At 42.5% G+C, this 21,829-nt stretch overlaps 2 protein-coding genes across 2 annotated transcripts; one reads left to right on the top strand and one right to left on the bottom strand.

Annotated features, from left to right (window-relative positions):
* Nucleotides 1-337: 337 nt before the first annotated feature.
* Nucleotides 338-9,657, bottom strand: LOC307078932 (differentially expressed in FDCP 6 homolog). The gene is made up of 11 exons (XM_079740969.1): nt 9,531-9,657; nt 7,740-7,880; nt 7,447-7,632; nt 6,708-6,935; nt 6,478-6,624; nt 6,174-6,282; nt 5,693-5,991; nt 5,170-5,336; nt 4,505-4,703; nt 2,619-2,709; nt 338-1,384 (listed from the first exon to the last, which is right to left on the bottom strand). Exons 1-11 carry the CDS (start codon nt 9,624-9,626, stop codon nt 1,194-1,196), a joined length of 1,854 nt encoding a protein of 617 aa, XP_079597095.1. The 5' UTR covers nt 9,627-9,657; the 3' UTR covers nt 338-1,193.
* A 1,050-nt stretch (nt 9,658-10,707) lies between these two features.
* Nucleotides 10,708-16,051, top strand: troap (trophinin associated protein). Its single transcript, XM_079741008.1, has 14 exons — nt 10,708-10,830; nt 11,320-11,423; nt 11,521-11,758; nt 11,857-12,424; nt 12,509-12,630; nt 13,034-13,079; nt 13,417-13,562; nt 13,646-13,700; nt 13,823-13,902; nt 14,042-14,116; nt 14,284-14,391; nt 14,597-14,906; nt 15,123-15,322; nt 15,568-16,051. The coding sequence occupies exons 2-14, from the start codon at nt 11,362-11,364 to the stop codon at nt 15,628-15,630; spliced, it is 2,073 nt and encodes a 690-aa protein (XP_079597134.1). The 5' UTR covers nt 10,708-10,830; nt 11,320-11,361; the 3' UTR covers nt 15,631-16,051.
* Nucleotides 16,052-21,829: the final 5,778 nt, after the last annotated feature.

The raw sequence follows: 21,829 nt of genomic DNA, 5'->3' as shown, positions 1-21,829 counted from the left end.
CCTGCGCCTGCCGCCCAGTGCAAGTAAAGAGAACAGCATCCCATCCTTTCTCTTAATAAAATCATATATCCACCAATTGTGCAATCCTCGTAATACCGGCATATTATAACACCTTAAACATACAAACTAAACACTATATTTTTTACATGCAACTATTTGCTACTAAAACTAAAAAAATAACTGAATCAGTATTTAACTTCAAACAACCATCGTTGGAATTTGATTTGTGTACATGTAGTTGGCCCTCATTGACAGATGATGTCCCTGTTTGCTTGATAAAAAAACAACTACGCATGAAATTACTCACTGATGATGACACATTTCTTTACTGTGAACTAATTATGCAAGCCTACTTGAAAACACAGGAAGTAAAAATCGTCGTGCGCCAAGACTGTTTAACACTTCAATAACACAATTACATGTTATTTATGTTTAATATATCCAAATGAAAACAGTTAGGTGACACGGATCTAGTTAAATATAAGAATACACTGAGGGATTAAACCATTTTCTTTACAACGAGAATACCGAGGAATCTCTGACGTGCACTCTCTCTACACGTTTGTTAACCGACATGGAAACAGGAAGTATGAAGACTTTTTCTGTCTTTAGTTGTTTTTTTCATTTTCCTGTGTATGTGAGGAGATACCTATGATATTAAAATGTGAAGGTTTCTGAGATGATGTCAGCTTGACTGGAAAAAATCAAGACGTTTGACAGGAAAAATCGATTTAACCTCATAAATCTATATTACAGCCTTACTAAAGGACAGATTAGTTTACATCCTACCAAAGGTACTATGATACACTGACTTGCACTTTTTTTTTTACTGAAAATGCTCTATTGATCAGGGTGGCACTTTGCCATTCCTTATTACCCATGTATTGACCAAACTAACCAAACATAAAACAAACATTAGTTAAGCAACAATTGATGCAACATATATATGCATGAACAATGCATAACATAGTGTGAGGTGATGAAGGTTAATCCAATATTTAGCACAAATGTCAGTAAACTCAGTTTTGTTTCGGTGTGGCTATACCTTTTTGAGTTGTACCCCACCTATGTACACCACCTATCTCCCATGCAGAAACCTCCATGGTAGGAATGTCGTGCCATAGCCTAGTCTCTCGCACGTTGGCTCCAATTCTACTACTTGATCCACAATAACTGTCTCTGATGTGGCTCTCTCAGGGGATGTCCATTTCTCCATTGGACGCATGCGAAAGGCGTTTCTCGTCTCCGCAGCCAGCCCCGTTGTCCAGGTTCTCCTTGCTCTCCTCATCTTTCCCTTCCGCACGTGGCCGGAGACGCAGCCCTGGGTCCCTCTGGCAGGGCATTGGGAAGGATGAGTAGGAGCTTCCTAGAGATGGTCTCTTCTCTAAAGGGAGATAGGGGATAGGAGAAGCAGTTAGGACAAGTTGGAAAGAGAGAGAGAAGATTTTAAATTGTATTTTTTAAATACTAGGTCGATAGTGAATAGTGATGACGTGCCTGGCATTTTTGTAACAGAAACTTAGTGCATAGTTAAAGCTATGGAAGGCAATTTGGAAAAACCAGGTTTTTGACGGATTTGAAAGTATAAAACAAAACCTACAAATCCTCCATTCAGGCTTCCCTCCAAAGCCACTCCCCCAAAACATTTGACTAGCTGGCTAGCTATAGCAGTAGGTCTGCTTAGCTTTGTTGAAGACTCTGGTCATGCACAACGGGTGCACCTGGGTAGGTAAATAGACAGGTAAGCCATCCAACCATTATTCGGGTTGAATTTAATTATTAGACAGGCTTACTATAGGCCGCGCCAGCCACAGATACCAGTTTTGTTTTTCTTATGAGCATTTGATTTATTGACTGCTTTCATGGTGCAAAGAGAATTTTAACAATTGAACAAAAAAAAAAATGCTTCTAAAATAAATTGCCTACCCTAGCTATAAAGGTCCAGTGTGTAGACTTGTGCAGCAACTATCTGTGAGGCAGGTGACTGAATTCCCACCCCCTCACCTCTCCATTTCAAATGGCTACTGTGGCCTGTACAGGCCCGTGTTTTGAAGTGCCAGTTGGTACTTCCAAAACATGTCATCACCTACATGCTGTTGTAGTAGAAGAAGTGTCAAGTGATAAGGTTCCTTGATAGAATAAATATAATTTTTTACTCATTAAGTCTGAAAATGTAAAATAGTATAGCATAGCAAAAAATAAAGTGGGTATTAGTTTATGCCAAGTCCATTCAGCTAGATGCCACTGAAGTTGAAGCACTGCACCTTTAAACGCCACTTAGATAACAAAATCAACCACGATGTCTGTGAAAGGGGAAAGGAGCCGTTGTTATTAAGCCCAATAGTGGCTTTGTCTTAAAATAATTCCTGATTTTTCAAATTGGTTTATAGGTCAGAAATTCTTATCAAACACATGCATTTGTACATACATTAAAATACAGTAACTTTATAATATGCACTTCTTATCAACTATAATACATGCACTGCAGTACTACACTTTGAAAAGGCTGTTGTTTTTTAATGGCCATTAAAAAAATAATTATGGCAATATGAGTACCTATAGTACCTATAATGATTCCTGATCATATGTTGAGCTTAAGAACAGAATGATACCCATACCTCCTGGGCCAATTGGACGCATCAGTCTGTTCATCTGAACATTCCAGTGTTTCACATTGGTGCTGGCTTGGCGAAGCTTCCTCTGGGCAGCCTATCAGGAAGAAATCAGTGAAACAGTCAACCAATGTCAACACTGTGCTATATATATATATATATATATATATATATATATACAGCATTTCCCACAGGTTTTTTGGAGACTATGGTGGAGGCCTCGCGATCTTCTTGGGGGGGTCTTCCCCGGGAGAAAAATTTGAATAGATTTAATTTAAATGCATCAATCTGGTGAATTTTGAGAACCATAATATGACATATAAATTACTGACTGTCAATTACTACTTATAACCTGCTGGTACTGATATGTATGTTGATGACACTATGTAAAGGGTCATACTAAATGGGGTTAAGGAGTTTTCAGAAAGCATTTAAGAAAAGATGAAAACAAAGCGTTTATACTATTAGTCTCTACGTCTCTCAGCCCCCCCCCCCCCCAAGTCAAGTCAGAGGCGCAAAACGGAAGTAGCTTTGTGGGCTCTTACACGGGCGGAAAAATGACTCTTGCTTCTGACGCAAAGCTGAAATGGGTTGGTCTGTATACCAGTAGGCGAATTTTGGGGGTAACATGCAATAAACCAATGAGAGTACCATCTCCCATCCCCTTTAGGAGCCATGAGCCATTCGAAACTGACGAGTTGATATTTTGACAGCGCGTTTGCAATCTCCCCTGAGACAGATGCATGACCACATGAATTTCCAACTTTAAATGGCTCAGTTTATGTCCAAATAATATGGCCTAACTCACACATGGAATAGCGTTTCCTTCTGCAACTTCAGAAACACTGAGTCGTCATGTAATAACATATATATGATATGTTATTTATTATTCATTATTGTTATTATTATTATTATTATTATTATTTATTATTATTATTATTATTATTTTAACGCATGGCATAGCCTACTACAGTGTAAATTCAAGGAGCCCCTATGAAAAAAAAAATCCAAAATCCACATGCTATTTCTATGCAGTTTCACACATATGAACAATCTTTGACATCATTAGGCTAATTGTTTGCATGTTTGTGCTGTCTATAGCAAACGTGTGTGTAAGCTTATGTTACAGTTCCGACCTGCCTAAGCATGTCAAAATACCGGTCAGTGGCGCAATTGCAAAATCGATCTGTAAAATAGCCCCATGTATCATTTGCGCCGGAACACGCCTCTGCTCTTCGCCGACACGCCTCTCAGAGCTTAAGTGTAGTGGCGCGAGTTTGCTGCGGGGGAAAATCAGCTTTGCGCCAGGTGCAAACTAGCAACGATACATGCCTTGATGTAGATAGTCAATTGCGCTGGGTGCAAGATAGGGCCCTTACCAACACAGCTGCCCTTAATACAGACTGCTGGCTTCAACCCAAACCAAGTAACACAGAAATGTTGAGTTTGTCTTTTTTTCTTTTAAATTATTGAAACTATGGCGGCCAAAAATAGACTATGGCGGTGCACCATAGTCTCGTCAATGTGTTGGAAACACTGTATATATATATATATATATATAGCTTTTATTAATAAATAGCTCTTAAAGCTAAGTTCAGCTAGAAAAAAAAAACTACTTCAACACATTTTCAACATTACATGTATTGTATCTTTGGTGGAAGCGATTAAAAAATATAAATAAAAAAATGAATGAACTCAATATTTGTGACCTGTAATGTTATATATATTTACATTTATGAATTCCATCTGGCTAAAATTGTGTAAGAAAATAAAATTGTCCCGCTGTAGCTATTGTCCCCCTGTCAATTCAGTTTCTCGAAAATCTTAAATTTGAATTGCTTAAACACGTCCACTGTCTTAGGCATCATAGTGTTGTTCATTGGTCCTCTTACCACCACGTCCTGGTCGACCCGGTAGCGGTTGGCGCGGACCTCCTCCAGCTGCCTCTGGGCCTCGTCCAGGGCGCGGGACTTGCTCTCCATCTCCTGCTTAAGCTCCTGCTTCTCCCGCTGGGTCTTCACGATGTACTCCTCCTGCTCCTCCTGCAGGGCCATCAGAGCCTTCATCTTCTCCTCTTCCTCTGCCAACAGCCTGGAAGTAGGGTGAATATTGGGACAGATTTAGTTTAAAGGTTCAGACTCTTCTGTATTTATTGCATTTTTTGTTTTATTTGACCATTGTCCAGATAAAAAGGCCTGAAGAAACACATGCTGAAACCTAATGCGGTCATCTAATTTGATCAAAACATATGTACAATGCGTAATCGACACCAGAAACGCAACACAAATGAATGAGGTGTGACTGCAAGGCACCTGATAACTTCCCATGTTAACTGTACTGTACTTCCTCAGCAACCAAACGGGATCTTCGTCAGTTCAGAGGAGCTCCACAGCATAACATTATTAATGCCACCAGAAAATGAAGCAAAGCCCCAAACAAAGTCCCACAAGGCTTTCCATACCACAGTCCCATTTGTACATCTCAAAACGGTGTATTCCTGTCATAGACAGATCATTTGTGTGTGTCAATGTGACTGCGTATTAGATGCTGGGCCTACCCGGTTTGAGCATAGCGGAAGGCCTCCTCATCCATCCTGGCTTTTATCTCAAGCTGCAAGGCCTCCTTCAGGTGTTTCTGCATCTCCTCCAGTTCGTGGATCCTCTTCTTTTGCCTCTCTGCCTCTTCCTCTTTCAGAACCATCTCTGCCTGCATGCTGGCCCGTGCCTTCAATCAGACAAATCGCAAATCAGTCTACAGACTGTTTACAAAAGCATTCAGTAAGAAGCGTAATGTCGTGAACACTGTAGTGCTCTACATCTTAAATCTTTTCAAAGTGGACGGGTGGTTAATTCATTGATCATTCAAATATTCATATGCTTTGGACTATTTGTCTGTTATCACTTTTCCTTTTTTTTTAACCCCCACTTGCTGATTCAATACTTCCACCAACATAAACAATCACCTCTCCGGTCGAACTGCCCTCCTTCCCTCCTCCAGATCCGCCAGAAACGTGCCCTTTCACAGGACATGCCCCCTCTCCCCCGGGGTCCTGCCCCCACCGCCCGACCACCCCGCCTCACCTCCTCCGCCTCCCGGAGCTGGACCTCCAGAGTCCGGTGGAGCTGCTCGTGCTGCTCCCGCCTCTTCTGCTCGTCCTGCTCCTGGAGCACCTGGGCCTGCTTCTGCGCCTCCCTGAGGACCTCCAGCTCGGCCAGCTTGTGCTCCCGCTCCTCCTGCAGGGCCCGCAACCTCTGCAGCTCCTCCTCTTTGTCCAGCCGCCTTTTTTCGCGCTGTTCCCGCTGCTCCCTGCGTTTCAGCTTCAGGTCCTTGTGGAGGGAGGTCTTCCCCTCCACATGCAGACGGATGGCCGTCTGAATGGCTACCGAAAGGAGAGGAATGAAGAGGAAAGGTTTGATGGCTTTCATAGAGGGATCATCTCTTGAGACAGATGGCTGTTTGAATAAGAAGAGATTTGATGAGAGGAGAGTAGAGGAGAAATTACAAGAGCAGAGATGTGAGAGAGAAAATATAGGATTTCAATTAGTAGATTAGGCCACTGACCGGTGGTCCATTCTTGTCTCTGCTTGGTGTCTGAAGCGCTCATCTCATAAGTCTTTGAAAGAGTTTTAAGACAGAACATACACCTCTTCCCATCTCGATCCGGCAATACCTACACAGAAAACAAATGTGTACTTAAATGTGTCTCATTTAACGTTTAAAACAAAATGTAGCCCTTTGTAATAATTAAAGAAAAAAAGTAATTACTGCTTAAAAAAGGAAAACCAAACGAAATATTCCAATCAGATGATAACACATCCAGTCAAGCATGTTATTCTTGCCAGAGCATCTGTCTCAGCTGTCCCACCTCCACACAGCAGTTCCCATCCAGAGTGATATTGCCATGGCCTTCCTTCCGGTCCTCTCCAGAGTAGTAGGCAAGGCTGCTTGGTCTCAGAGTGAACCATCTCTCCTTCCAGTTTCTTCTCAGCTGGCCCTTCTTCCACAGGTAGCCCTGGGTGCACCCGACCCAGTCAACCACAGATAAGCAATGGCACAAAAGATGGGAACTCAAAGGAGATGAAGAGAGTTTCTTACCTCCTTGAGCACGTCCCCGACTATTTCTCTGTATACCTCCTCGATAGCCATGCTGGTTATGTCCTTATCGATCCCTCTGGTTATCTTTCCAGAGTTCATCATCTCCAGGAAACCCCAAACACTGAAGCCATTCCGTTGCACTGCATCTTGGGAAGTGAAGTCCTCTAGTTCAACACAGTTCAACTCTATGCTCATGGCCATGCATATTTTCTTAAGGAGGTACTCCACCTGATAGAAGGGGAAGTTGATGTCTTAGTCAACGTAGCTTTGGAGGAGAAACAATCTGAGCATTACAAATAGAACAGACAAGACATTTTGCACAAGCAGCCCAGCTATTGAATCAAATTAATTATTGTGATCTAAGCATTATGGTGTTGTATTAAAGCAGCTACAGAGAGGTCTTACAAAAAGGGTGGCTATCAGTTTCCTCTTGAGATAGTGTGACTACAGGAAACCAGAAAGCATGCTGCAAGTAACACAAAAAAAAGCCACTCTGCATAGCGCTTCATGATGTCGCCATGCAACTCATGGACTTTTTGAAAAGCTAGCCATATGGAAACCTTCTACCTCCAAAAGATCCATACAGTACGCATGGACATATACAATATTAATCAGCATTTAATTAGAAAGGCATCAGAATATTAATTATCAGCAACTAGTGAAATCTGTGTTCTGATTATGGAATTATGCATCCAATTTATGAAGGGTTGTCCATGATCAACAAGCTCAAGCTGAATACCTCATCAGGGACCATCACCAAAGGGTATTTATCCTCCGAGAGAAAATTGAAAAGACACCAGAGCCGAAAAGCATCTTTCTCCGGGAGCACAGTCGTGGTGCTCCTGTCTGGCCGGTAGTTTTTCTTCGCCGTGAGGGTCCAACACAGCTCATCAACGTTCTCTTTGTTGAATGCACCGTTTTCCACCTCGAGACACACATTCACATAAGATCATCTTAGTAGCCACACCACGATCATCATGTCAAACTGTAGAGGCATACAAGGGCCCGAGCTGTACTGAGACACGTCCACACCTTGTCAAGGATATATTTGGTGAGGTAAGGCATGTAGCCCTGGCTGGACACAGGGCCATCATCATCATCCCTGAAGTGCTCCTCCAAAGCTACTGGGTCGTGGGGGATGGACAAGACTGTGCACAGGTTATGGGACAGCACCTGGGAAATACATGACTCAACGTGTCAACACATAGAATGTATGTGTTTATGTGTGTGTATATATTGGTACGTGTTGGGTAAAAACCTCTTATTGCAGTTACGCAAGTTATGTGTTGGCTATGAAGAATATCAGTCAGCATTTTCAGGGCATTAAAGCAGGGGTAGGCAATTTGGATAAACCAGCCAGAGTAAGCAAGATAAAAAAAAGGTATGAAACTGAAAACGTATGGCAATAGGTCTGCTTAGTTTTGTGGAAGACTCACAGAAAGAGTGAGCGATAAACCATCCAATCATTTAATTTGTCTGAAAGAAGTGGTTGGTTGGGCTTATTACAGACGAGACATACCTATAGAAAGCTGATTTTTTCTTTTTTTGTGAGAGTTCGATATATTTATTGCTGTCGGTTATCAAGAGAATTTCAAAAAATATATATAAAGAAATGCTTCTTAAATAATTCCCTTCCCTTCCTTTAACCAATACCACTTTCTCATTATTTCCTCAGAACCTTTTGAAATATTTATGATCAACCTTTACAAGGAACTGAAACATAAATTATGTTTTCAGGGCATGTCCTGACTTCAGGAAATAATTTGCAAAAGCACAAAAGCTTTTTTATTTTGAATAAATTTCCATGCGAATAATTTGCAATAAATATCAACCAATGCTGTAATCTTGTTGTATTGATGTATTATTTACTCTAAAGTCAGGCTTATACATTGAAAATAAATGATTGCTCAATCATTAAAATTTGTTAAGAAGTTACAGTCTGAGGAGGCATCTGCTAGTTTTTCAGACTCAACGCCTCCATGTTTTGAAACTCAACCACATCCTGTCAAGTTTCTCAAACATATCTGATGGATCCAAGACTACTGCATGTAAAAGGCCATTTGATTTAGGTTACGACGGCCCAAGGGCCTAAAAAGACATAGCAGCCGGCTGCTTGCTTGCATGCATTCGAGGGATAAGCTGAGTCACAGGGCTCTGTTTTGAACAACAGTACCAGAGAATGGCTGAGACGGCTGAATGTACCCCCACCAGAGTGACATCACTACGAAATCAACAGAACAGCGGTTTCTTTCACCGATGGACGTCGTGTCCACATGTTCTAAACCTGCCAGTCTGCTCCTTCCTGGTACTTTTTCACACTGCCTTGTGTGACGTACATGCTGTAGTCGTTGAGAAGATCTCTGGCCAGTGCCAGCGTACTGATGGCTCGGCCTGACGCTGTTACATCATGTATAGGCACCACTCTGAGATGAGGGCTCCCATTCATATACAGGGTGAAAACAATATGTGGCTCTCCCACTCTTAGTATTCGTGAGACAGAGATGTTTATTGTATGTCCCTTCTTTTTGGACAGAGGCCATTTCACTCGACACTACGAACAAATTGTCAGCAAAATCATTGTTTAAGAGTGCCCTAAAAGTTCTGTTTACACAAATTCGATATGTTAAGTAGAGTACTTTCCTCAAGCAGTATGGTATGTATTACAATAATAATTTGCTAGACTACGTTTCTTTGGATAAAGTTCACGTCCATCCTCCTTACAGCAAGAACCACATGTTGTTACAAGGTTAGAAACTGAACTCTCAGGGCCTACAATAATAGTGTACCTATATGATCTTATTTAATTTTAGTTAAAGTCCTCACCTTGAGCTGAGACTTGGACACCTTACCGCTCTTCTCAAGGTCCAGAGCAGTGAAACCATACCAAATAGACTTGAGAAGCTCTGCGCGAAGCTCCATGACTGCAGCTATATCACTCTGTTGCTCACTCCTTTCACACTTTTTTCTACCCTCTACTCTTGTTATTTGCGGTGACAGCCACCCCCACTAGGTGTTACAGAGACCTCTATATGTACCAGTTTATTCTCAGCGCCCTCTTCTGGTATTCAACTGTTACTTTCATGATTGTATGTCGTCATGCACAACCAGCGCAACAAGTATTCGCGGTCGTACCAGGCCGACTTGTTATTGGAAATGACAGTCCACTGTCGTTCTTTAATTGACAAGATAACTGCATTTTTTGGATAGTTTTCTTTAACTCCACCATGGTGGGCATTGCAGATCGTGAGGGAATAGGGCTACAAAGATCTACTAATGTACAAAGATAATAATAATTTTATTAAGGAAAGTACCGTTATCCAACGCTTTGTTGCTAACGGTGTTATCTTGATTTAATTAGTTGGCTATTAATTCACATTAATTTGTTTGTTGGCATTGATTGTGCCATCTCTGATAAACTGTCCAGCTTCAGCGGATGACTTTGTAAACTGCTTAGGCTTGCGTTTAGCGTTAAGTGGAGGTGTGTTGGCGTGGCGAGGATGCTGCTCAACTTTCTGTGAAGATAAATGACAATTTTGTCACTATCATCATTTTTAAGGGTAACGGGTTTATTACCTCGGAGGCGGAGTGATACTGAACTGTGCAAAGGAATTAGACGTCATAGCTGTGGTATATGGTAACTTAATATACCAACGCTATGAAACAATCAGATAACTTGGTTAGAACTACCCGTTTTATAAATATCTCTGTATTTATGTATCGCAAATACCATATGTGTATTCTTATTTTACAAAACAGCAATGTTTTGCAACACACAGTGTTAAAAACAGCAACTGCGGCAAACAAATCACGTGGTAAAACATTCTGGATTCGTTACCATGGAAATGTTTACTCGAATCGCTGTCTCATTGGTCAGAAAAACCAAACAGCTAGCACAGCTCACTGATTGGTTCCTTTAATATCCATTGAAGACCAATACAAAAACGCGCTTTTTACAAACTACTGAAAGTCCAGGAAGTTGACAGTCCTTGGTGCAAAAGAACAAAACGAGACCTTTAAATCAACCCAAAGACAAACGAAGGAGACATTAATTGGGACTTTTTTCAATCGGGAAAAGGGCAAGGACAAACTAAAGAACGGTACACCCCCCCCTTAATTCGGGAAAGTATGTATTTGTGTTTAAAAGTAACTTAATACCGCATCTTACCTTTCTTATTCCTCCACTTGTGCTACCAGTGTTGTGCATTGCGACTGTTATCCCATTTGCCACTACACAACGGACGCCAGTGTTGTTTTAGCATCAATGGGCTTCAATTCCAAGCTTGGTTTTCACGGTAATGAAATGTATCGGGCTGTGCTTGTCTTTGGCTAACCATAAAATGTGTGTTCGTTTTGGATATTTGAGTTTGCATGCAGCGTACCCCGATATAACGGCATTTCAGTGATACTATCGGGCGTAGGTGCTAGCTCTACCTCTGCATTCATACTAGCTCTAGCTCTGCATTCAGATTTATTTTCTTTTGTTTGCCATTACTTGTAGTGTTGGCAAGTTTTCCAGTTAGCATATGACCAATGCATTTACTGATGTTTGTATATTCGAACAAAAGCTCACGTATGCATTTTGTTTAATTAATATCTCATACTACCTTTACAGTCTTTCAACAGCCCACACATTATTCCTGCGCCTAAAGTCATTATGGACCCAATATCAGTACTGGGTCAGCAAAGTCAAAACAAAATCCAAAGTGACTACACCAGGTATTATGGCCTCTTTGTGTAAAACAACTGGTAAACAGTCATTATGTAAATAGTTTGGCTTGAAATCCATCAATATATGTATTTTCTCTCTACACAGGTTGAAGAATGAAGAAAATCGGATCCCTGGAGACCCCAGGCCTTCTAAAAATCAAACTGTGCCTCAGTTCCTTAAGAAAGTTGTTGAGAACAAGACCCCAGGGAGCACTGGGAATAGCCAAAAGACAACTGTTAAACCGGGCTCAAGCAGACTTCCAGTCCTTGCAAAGTCCCTCAATCTTCAGATCTCAAAGGAATTTGCACAATTCCACAAGAGTTGGGAGGATAAACCTTTGGCTGTAAGTGCATCTTGTCCTTCTGCTTATTAACCCAAATGTTTTATTAACACAAGCACTTTTTTTTAAATTTCTATTTCCCTCTGGCATTTTCTTCATAGGGAAAAACCAAGTCCAAACAGCCATGCACCAAGCCCATGCCTTTCAATTTCTCTCAGACGAGGAGCAAAGGAACAGCACCCCAAAACCAAAGAGTTCTCAGGACATTAACACCAAGGGTTGGCAGTGATGAAAATACATTAAACTCCAGGTATTCAAAGAGGAACAATGTGAATGGAAAAACCCCAAGGAAAGAGTCTGGTGTAGACTTTGCATCGCAGCTCTCTATCGCACAAAAACTGGCTACAAGAAAACCAGAGTCATCTATTATTCAAGCTCTGAATAGAGATTTGATGAAAAGAATGGAGACACTTAAAGGAACTGGGCCTTCAAGTGATGTGTCCTCGGCGTCTCATGCTATTAAACCAATGACTTCATCGCAGGTGTCCGTTCAACCGGATGCTAAAACTATGCATCAGTACACCTTTGCTGCCTCGGCCCAGGTTTCAGCAAGCGAAGCGAGTACAGAGGCTTGTCTGAATAATCTGGATCTGCTGAGTATCAAAGACCCTTACAAAAAGCGGAATTTGCAAGCTGCTGTTGCTGCTAGTTCTTCTAGTGGTTCAGATGGTATGTACCGTCAATCTTTCCCTCGCATTTTGTTTTCATGAGAACCTGAACAACTTTTGAAAAATCTTTATTTTTGTTACTTAGGTAAAGAAGAGGCGTTCAACCTTGACCATGCAGCCCTGCTCAGTATCCTGCGAAACGAAGGGATCGGGGCAAAGCATGTGGGCGTTGCAACCCCAGAGTCCACGAAGCCCTATAACTATCAAGTACGTCTTATTTGGACTAGCCTTCTATTGTTTACCTGGTGTAAATGAAAGCTTGGCATATTTTACTGTTGAGGATTGACAGTGTGACAGCCCTCTGGCACCTCCTGATTGCCAGTCTTCCAGGAGGTGATCATTGTAATGGCTAACACCCATGCTGATCCACTTGCTCTCTCTCTCCCTTGAAATATGGTTTGTTTAGATTGTTGGGATAGCTTTGCACATACACCACATTCTACTATTATTGTTAAACTTAAAGCCATGTGTGGTCCCCTCTTTGTCATTCCCTTGAGCCGGACTGTGACAACAGTGATCAGGCAACCATTTTGTGGTTTGAATAATATTCTGTGCCTGAAAAGCAGTTCCGAACACAGGCAGTTTATTTGGATGTTATCTTTTTTTCCAGCGGATATCTGTCATGAAGAGCCATGCAAAGGCTGGAGCCACCACAGGTTGGCAGAAAAAGATAGTATTATGTTTTCATCCATCACAGCTACTTCAAACTAGTTAAACTTTAAAACTCTATGGTAATGATACAGGGTAAATAGTTGAGCCACTACATTTAATTACTAATAGTTTAGCTTGATATTGTTTTACTATTCTTTGTTTTACTATTATTATGATTACTTTTCTTTATATTTTTGTTAAAAATTGTGTCGTTTTTTAAAAGCCTGTAATCCCAACAGCTTCTTAAGTATTGTTTGGTGTATAGCAAATCTCAGGGATAGTAGCAAAGATTTAGTTGATTTCTGCGTTGCATAATCTGTGTTTGTTCTTTTACCCTCGTAGGACCAATGAGAGTGGCCCTGCACTCTCTAGACCCTGCAGCCATGCGAAGCACCATGCAACGGGAGGAGGTGAAGGCCGGGGGAGCCCTGGAGAAAACCCCCAGCAGCACAGCTTGTCGAACAGGCAGGGGAACCTCCATCAACACAGTAAGTCAGTGCCTGAACATGTTGTCCCTGATGTGATGTGATATGAATTTAACGAGCAAGGTGGGTCTTTATTCACATCCCAGGCTAGGAGAGTACCTGTGACCTATCGTCGGGGAGAGTCAGCAGGGGGACCGGCAGGTTGGACCGCTGTTGTTGTCGTTGTTGTTTTCTGAAACCAGTTTGCTTCCTTTCTTGTGATTGCACTGGAAACATGGCTTCTTGTGTTATTTTTAAACCATCTCTGGACATGCCACATGCAGGAACCCCCGCCATGAAGTGGACCCCTCGGAGAGTTCCAAACACAGGGAAACAGCCCATGTCTGCCATCGCCAGTGTGCATGTATGTCTGCAGGTTCTGCCCATGTGCTCCTAGCCCTGGCTCTCTTTACAGCAGACCCTTCTCCCTAACGTGTGTGTGTGTGTGTGTGTGTGTGTGTGTGTGTGTGTGTGTGGTTTTGTCTCGGTTTCTATACATTTAGAAAAAGTTTTTTTCTGCACGCCAAGTGTCATACAATCCCCTGGCCTGCCCTTCAAAACCCCAGCCGCAGCATGAGGTGAGCAGCGGAAAGGGAAATTAAAGAAACGCTTGTTAACGCCAATCAACTGCTATTGTAGCTGCATGATAAGTTACATATATGACATATTTCTGGATTACGCCACAGATCCATCACTAGGATGCTGGTGCGGATGAACATTGAGACGATTGTTCTTTTATCGACAGGATGTGGTCCAAAGACTTTTTGAAGATCTGGGCGACGAGGAAAACATGACCATTCCTGACAGAGGACCGGAGCCGCACGCGGATCAACTCGCTGATCAAGCCTCCACTGTGAGCCATCCAAACCCAACGCACAGGCCCGACGCACGGGCCCGACGCACGGGCCCGACGCACAGGCCCGACGCACAGGCCCGACGCACAAACCCGACGCACAAACCCGACGCACAAAGGGACATTCAATCCGATTCCACATTTGCTGACACAAGGTCTTTATGTTTGTTTTTTTTATTCCCGAACCGACCTCTGTGCGGACTAGGAGGCTGGGATCCGCTGGGCTGACAGAGGCCACCGGGCGGACGAGGCTGAAGGGGAGCAGGAGAAGAAGGGCGGTGCGGGGCAGGGGCCCTTCCTCCAGGAGCCCCACAGGGAATCGGTCATCTTCTTCTCGACGGGGAAGAAGCTTCTCCGGGCCCCTCGCGTCGAGAAGCCGGAGGGCCCCGTTCGGTCAGTGCCAGAGAGGGACGTCTCGGTCGCCCAGAGAGCGGCGACCCCGGGACCCGTCGGCGCGCGGTCTGAGTTTGACGTTCCCGCCCTGGGAAAGCACTTTGCTTCCAGTCTCCAGCGAGGTGTGTGTGTGTGTGTGTGTGTGTGTGTGTGTGTGTGTGTGTGTGTGTGTGTGTGTGTGTGTGTGTGTGTGTGTGTGTGTGTAATAATACAAGCACTACATATCGTAATCATTCCTTTTTTTTCCGGACTTTGCTCTGCAGTCCTTAAGTAACTTTAACTTTTTCCACTGCCGCCCCATGTGGTTTTAAATGTCCACTTGGCGTTTGCCTATTCAGACTTCCTGATCCGAAAGACCTGTGCAGCCGGGAGCCCCGCCGTAGCCTTGCTGCTCAAGCGCCGGCTCCTATTGGACGAGCTTCGCCTGGATGAGGAAGTGGCCACCTACATCGGCTGCTCGGCCCCTGACACCCAGTCGTTCCAGCGGCCCCGCTGTGGAAACCCTCTGGCCTCCTCTATGCACTTCCAGGACTCGACTGTGAGCTCCACCTCATCTTTTCCCAACATGCTAATCAATTGCACGTCGTTATCGTTATTGTTATTTTTATCATAACCCTAGTAATTATTCTGATTGATTTAATTCTAATGACAGGTAACGGCACATTTCATTAAAGAAGATGCTCAAATGTAATAACGTTTCATAGAAAATATCAAATTAAGTGCTCACAAAAAATATCAAATGTGGACCATATTGTTTAAACTTGTTTTGATTTTGTCTTTCAGACTTTTGTGCCTGTGGGATGTGAAGGCTCCCCTGGTTCTGCCTCTCCGTCGAGGGAGAGATAAATCTTTGCACTAGCAGTCTTTCCTCGTGTTACTGTCTTCTTTTGCTCGTCAAACACTGTAGTAGCACACGCACTATGAAGGAACCACAGCAGAGTTCCATAGGCAACTTTGAACCTAAAAGTGTTAAATAATGTAGTTATTCATTTTTTGACAACGTGTTGACAATAATGTATTTGTAGACTGCAATTTTTTTATAATTTGAACTATTCTCTGTATTATGCTTTATATTGTGAAACTCAAGTGTGGTGTGTGTGGACCTTTAAATATGACGTCTATGTGTAAATAGTTAAATGTTTGTATAAATTGGCTGTTTCCAGATCCTTGTTTTTTTTTACAGTAGCCTATTGGATGAGTTTGTATGTGGTCGGTTGACACTGACATGAAAGTGATGCTTCAACTAGGGGGAGTATATATAGGGCACAACAAGTAGTCCGTAGTGTTAGGACATATGCCATTGGTCAAGATCCAAAATAAATATATTTAAAAAAAACAATGACTTTGATATAGATACTTGCCCAACTCAAATTTACACAGTAGCAATATTAAAAAGTGAAAGTAAGAAAATGAAAAATATTTTCTGCACATTATTTATGTTCCAGTTCCTGTTCCAGTTCTACGGAAGAGCATTAGGGCCACGGAGTAATATATTAATTCTAAATCTCTGAGAAAAAAAGTCAAAATTTTCGAGAAAAAAGTCAAAATTTTCGAGAAAAAAAGTCGAAATTTTAAAAAGTCGAAATTTTCGAGAAATAAAGTCAAAAGTTTTGAGAAAAAAAGTCAAAATTTTCGAGAAAAAAGTCGAAATTTTCGAGAAAAAAGTCAGAAATGTAGGCTACCAGGAAGAACCAGGTCATTCAGAGCTGGAGCTGACAGACTTCGTGTCCTGGCATAGTGCTGCTGAAATGGAGGATTTAATTAAATGTTACTTCGAGATTGGATTATCTAACAAAGAGATCCTTGCAGTCTTAGCACAGAATCACAGTATTGTGATTTCTATTCGGACCTTGAAGAGGCGGTGTCGTGAACTTGGACTGTGTAGGAGGCGAAATCAGTCGGACATAGACAATGTGATAGCCTTCGTGCAGGAGGAACTGCATGGGAATGGACAGATGCAGGGGTATCGTTGGCTACACCTACGAGCTATCCAGAGGGGGTTTGTGGTGTCTCAAAGGACTATAAGGCTGATACTCAGGGCACTTGATCCTCGTGGGGTGGAAATTAGACGGGCACGTCGTCTGAGGCGGCGTGAGTACACAACCCCGGGGCCTAACGCACTGTGGCACATGGATTCATACGATAAGTTGAAGCCATTTGGAATTTGCATTAACGGATGCATTGATGGCTACAGTCGGTACGTATTGTGGATGGAGGCGTATACCACCAACAATGACCCTAAAGTCATTGCCTCATATTACACCAAGTGCATCGAACGTGTGGGGGGCTGTCCGGAGCGGCTGCGAGCAGATAGGGGGACTGAGAATGGCCACGTCGAGGGCATGCAAGTCTTCCTTAGAAGAGAGCACTCCGATGCATTTGCAGGCATCAAAAGTTTCTTGTATGGCCGCAGCACTGCAAACCAGCGCATTGAGTCATGGTGGGGTATCCTTCGCAAACAGAGCGTGCAGTTTTGGATGAACCTCTTCAAATCATTGCAAGATGCTGGCCACTTCTCCGGCGATGCCTTGGATAAGAGCCTAATGCAATTCTGCTTCCTCGAACTACTTCAGGTAGGCTATGCTACTGTTTGCATCATCACCCAATGTGAGAATCGATTTAATCAAAATGCCATTTAAAATGAAACATACAATATGGTGTACCGCAATTAGGCAAGTGCGAACCCCGATGTGACATGGCTAAGTGAGTCCTATCGTGGGTATGCTAAAACTCATTATTCGGGGATGTATTACTTCTGTTAGGCCTACATGCAATACACATTAAGGGTGACTTCAATTCTCTGCAAAGGACCTGGGGAAACGAAGTAGTTTAGTAGGCTAGTTACAGGTACATAATAAAAAACACACGACTATAGGATCCATTACATGTGAAAACATAAAAAAAAAATGTATTAATAGTCTTCAGGCCAGTGTAATCTAATATTACTGCATTACCATTAACTCGCATGGAATTATGGGATCACTCAATGTGCTGAAACTTCTACAACCCTCTGCTGAAACTGCAGGCGTAGATTGTTTGCTTATAAACTCGCACTGCGCAGAAACAAAACTTAATTTAGCCTAATTCATTCAACCGTGCAGAAACCAAATGTGTGTATTATATCATTTTAATTTCATTTGCATTGTCTTGCAGAAAGAGCTGGATGAAGTTGTGCAGACATGGAATACTCATAGAATCAGACCAGCTACATCCAGGGGTCAGTCTGGAGGTCGTCCAATCCTACTTTACACAGCCCCGCAGATTTCTGGTGGGGAGGACAGACTGAAGTTATTTAATCAAGAGGAGGTTGACCTTTGTAAGGAGGAGTGCACACCCAAGGGTCAATTGCCTTGTGATGAAACAGTCTACGATCTGTCCACATTGCTGGTACAAGAAAATGGATGGAACACTCCTAAAGATGCGTTTGAAGCTGCTGAACTGTACACACTGTTACGAGAGGAGATACAAAATAATCTTTGAGGATTTCACCTACTCGTCTGTGCCCACAGTTTGGGTGCATCAGCACTTGCTGTGTACTTGGAGAGACTTTTGATTGCTATTGCCACTGAGCAAGCCTCCACTTTACCCATCCACTCGTACACACACACACACACACACACACACACACACACACACACACACACACACACACACACACACACACACACAGTGGTACTTGGAGAGACTTTTGATTGCAATTGCCACTGAGCAAGCCTCCACTTAACCTGCCCACTCGTATTGTTTCTAACCTGCGGGAAGGGACACCTCACCTGTTTAGCTGGGGTTGGGATAGTCTTGGGGTGGTGACTAGTTGGGTCGTACACATTTACACACCAGTTAAACACCCTTCAGGCACCCTGACAATCTGCAGATCCTGAAGCTCACTCTAGCAAGTGACTGCTAAATAGGAATGTCCCTTGAATATCCCCTTGGGGATTAATAAAGTATCTATCTATCTATCTATCTATCTATCTATCTAGGAAACCACCTGCTGCCACACGACAGCACTAATCCTACTAGGCATTGGGCAAGGGGGAGTCAGATCCTGTCCTGCTCAGTCCTCCCTAGGTTAGCGTAGAGGTTTAATCCCTACAAGACTGTGGCAATACCCCATCTGCTACACTTTAATAGGTTAACACAGTAGAGATGACTGTGTAGTGTGACATCCCAAGAGGCCAATGAGCCAGGGCAGGGGTGTATAACAGGGATGTATAAAATAACGATAATAGTTGTAATGTTAGGTGCAATAGATTAATATAATGCAGTTCTTAACTAATGGGAATATTATTTAGCTTGTTTTTCTTCATTTTGGTATACATTAGTTATTCAATGATATATTTTGTTCTACTGTATACTTTTCCTGACAACCTGCTGCCGCCCCCCCTATCATGTCGTGGCCCCCCAAGGGCCCCCGGCCCCTTCTTTGAAAACAGCTGAGCTAGAGGGCTTTTTGAGAGGCAGAAACTCTCAGTATGAGGGTGGAGTTTGGGGAGACACATACACTCAGCTTCATGCACTCTTGTTCTTGACTGGACTCTGCTGTGTGGAGCATTCACTGAAAACGTACCTGTGATTCTGGCCTTGGGAATTGTACTGAAACTTACTTACCTGTGGATTGAGTTTCTCTGTTACTGGGCTGAAGATCATATGTATTGTTGAATGAACTGAAAGTAAGATTTTGTTTGTTCTGTGAAAATGATATTGTTGGACTGAAGGAAACCTACCTTTAAGTTTGTTGTTCAAGAGCCAGAGACATTGTTTGAGTTTGACTTTTCAAATTCAACCCTCATTAAATGAATTTTGAACATTTACAGTTTTTCATACGGTACAGTACAGCTCAATGAGCACAGTAGTACAGTATTGCCTGTGGGCTATTCTGTAGGGCTGTGAAAATAAAGTATGTTTCAAGTATTTGGTGAAAGTATTCCTACTTTGTATTCATACACAAATCTTAGTTCCATGGAGAAGGGTGTACTAGTATAATGTAGTGTTTATGCTATCCCTTATTCTTTGTACATATTCCATAATTACCCCAAAGTAGCTCTGTACATTCCTGCAACTAGAGTCTGATACAATACAAAATTAACACTAGGGATTTGTACATTAAGGGGAAAATGGCACTCCCTGCCTTTGAGGGCAAAATAGCAGTGCAGTTCCTCACATCCTCGAATCATCCACAAAATGGCACTGTAATGCCATGAAAGTTTATGTACATTTTATGAAATACGTGTATTGTCACATTTTTGTTTGACACATTGAATTGCTTTTTCAAAAAAGACCCCTTGTATGTTTTCTTACTTTTCAAAGATCCCATGACTGCAGACCGCAGTATCTATTACCATTTTAATAAAGACAACTATGTAAACTATTTACAAAGCATTTAATGGAAATGATTTTTGCAGAAAACAGCACAAGTACAGTATAATGGTGCAATGTGCAATCAATATATATGCCTACAAAAACCATTCAAGGCAGTACTCCTGTAAAATTGGCTGTGCGTTAAGATAGTAGAGAATACTTCAGTATTTTGATATTCAAACAGAACTGTTTCCAAAGACCTATAAAACCATCCCTGAGCAATAATGCATTCAAAAACCATTCAAGACAGTCATGCTGAAATGCACAGACGTTAACTAGAGTTCATTGAACATTGCTTGAAATATATTGAACTAAACATAGCTTGAGCTATGTTATAAGTACACCTGTAAAATTGGCTGTAAAAATACATAAGTATTGCGATATTCACACAGAACTGTTTCCTAAGACCTATAAAATCATCTCTGAGCAATAATGCATGCAACAGGGCAAGCATTCTGCAAACATCAGAAAACTAAACAATGTCCATTACCCAGATGTTGCTGTCTAAGACTTTATTGAATTCTGACCTAAACTCTGGGAAGTTGTCAAAACTATCTGACAGTTCCAACACACATCCACATGTGTGACCAATGGGTCTTCTGGAGAAGTCTGACATTTTTGTAAAGACAACCTGGATTTTGCTACAAATTATTACATCGCTGCCTGTAGTAAAACGCAGAAATTTTCCAAGACGTTCGTCATCTGATTCTCTTAGGTACCGTCTCAGGTGGTTTACCACCTCCTGCTGCTTTGCGGTGGTGACCTGTTCAAATTCCAGGAGGCCTTGGACTCTCCTGGGAGTGGGTTTGATTGCCTCATAGTGTGCCCGCAGCTCATCAATGCCGATCATTCCCTTTGTCACCTCTTTCCAGCAGTCCATAACGTATCTTGGTTTTTGAATGAGATCTTTATGGGCGATTTCCTCCAAGATCTGTGGCAGTGTGTGGGCGTTGACAGCCTTTCTGCACTCGTATGCCTCCAGCACATCCATGAGGTCATTGTAATCCACCTTTGAGAAATCCTCAAGTGCTGCTTTGAGGATGACCTTGTCCTGAGAACTGACATAGTTCAGGAAACTATCCAGGATGTCACAGCACACACATCCATGAAAGAAGTCCTCCATCAGAGGAAGAGCTAATTTTATAGGCAAGTACTGACAGGTGTAAAAACCTGACAGCAAAATTCTGCCAATGGCCTGCCAGGTCTCGCGGTTAAAGTCGTGCCTAATAAACGGAACTTTTACTGTTGTTCCAACAGTACAGCGATCATAGAATTCTTCCCAAAAGGCGCAGTAAACATCTCTGACAACCCCTTCACCAATCCCCTTTTCCACACTGTTGTCTGGAAGAATTCTCCTAAAAACGAATTGTTGCGTGAGCACAGCAGGATCCATGAACTCCTTAATCAACTCGTTCAGGCAATTACCATGGTGTATTTCTATTATTCTGGTAGCACTGGCTTGTGATGTGGTGGCAGGTGGTTGTGCATCGTGGGATACAGGCGATGGTTGTGCTGAAGAGGCATCGTGGGATACAGGCGATGGTTGTGCTGAAGAGGCATCGTGGGATACAGGCGACGGTTGTGCTGAAGAGGCATCGTGGGATACAGGCGATGGTTGTGCTGAAGAGGCATCGTGGGATACAGGCGACGGTTGTGCTGAAGAGGCATCGTGGGATACAGGCGATGG

The sequence above is a fragment of the Pollachius pollachius genome (assembly GCF_949987615.1).
Source record: "Pollachius pollachius genome assembly, chromosome: 8".
Lineage (NCBI taxonomy): Eukaryota > Metazoa > Chordata > Actinopteri > Gadiformes > Gadidae > Pollachius > Pollachius pollachius.
Note: the sequence above shows the minus strand (reverse complement) of the source record. Positions and strands in the feature narration are given on the sequence as shown.

Coding starts and splice junctions, on each gene's coding strand:
- LOC307078932 (XM_079740969.1), bottom strand. CDS start 9,626: ATGGAGCTTCGCGCAGAGCTTCTCAAGTCTATTTGGTATGGTTTCACT. Junction 7,881..9,530: donor TGTCCAAGTCTCAGCTCAAG/GTGAGGACTTTA, acceptor TGTATTTCCCAG/GTGCTGTCCCATAACCTGTG. Junction 5,337..5,692: donor AGCTCCGGGAGGCGGAGGAG/GTGAGGCGGGGT, acceptor GTCTGATTGAAG/GCACGGGCCAGCATGCAGGC.
- troap (XM_079741008.1), top strand. CDS start 11,362: ATGGACCCAATATCAGTACTGGGTCAGCAAAGTCAAAACAAAATCCAA. Junction 12,631..13,033: donor CGAAGCCCTATAACTATCAA/GTACGTCTTATT, acceptor CTTTTTTTCCAG/CGGATATCTGTCATGAAGAG. Junction 13,903..14,041: donor CTGCCATCGCCAGTGTGCAT/GTATGTCTGCAG, acceptor CTATACATTTAG/AAAAAGTTTTTTTCTGCACG.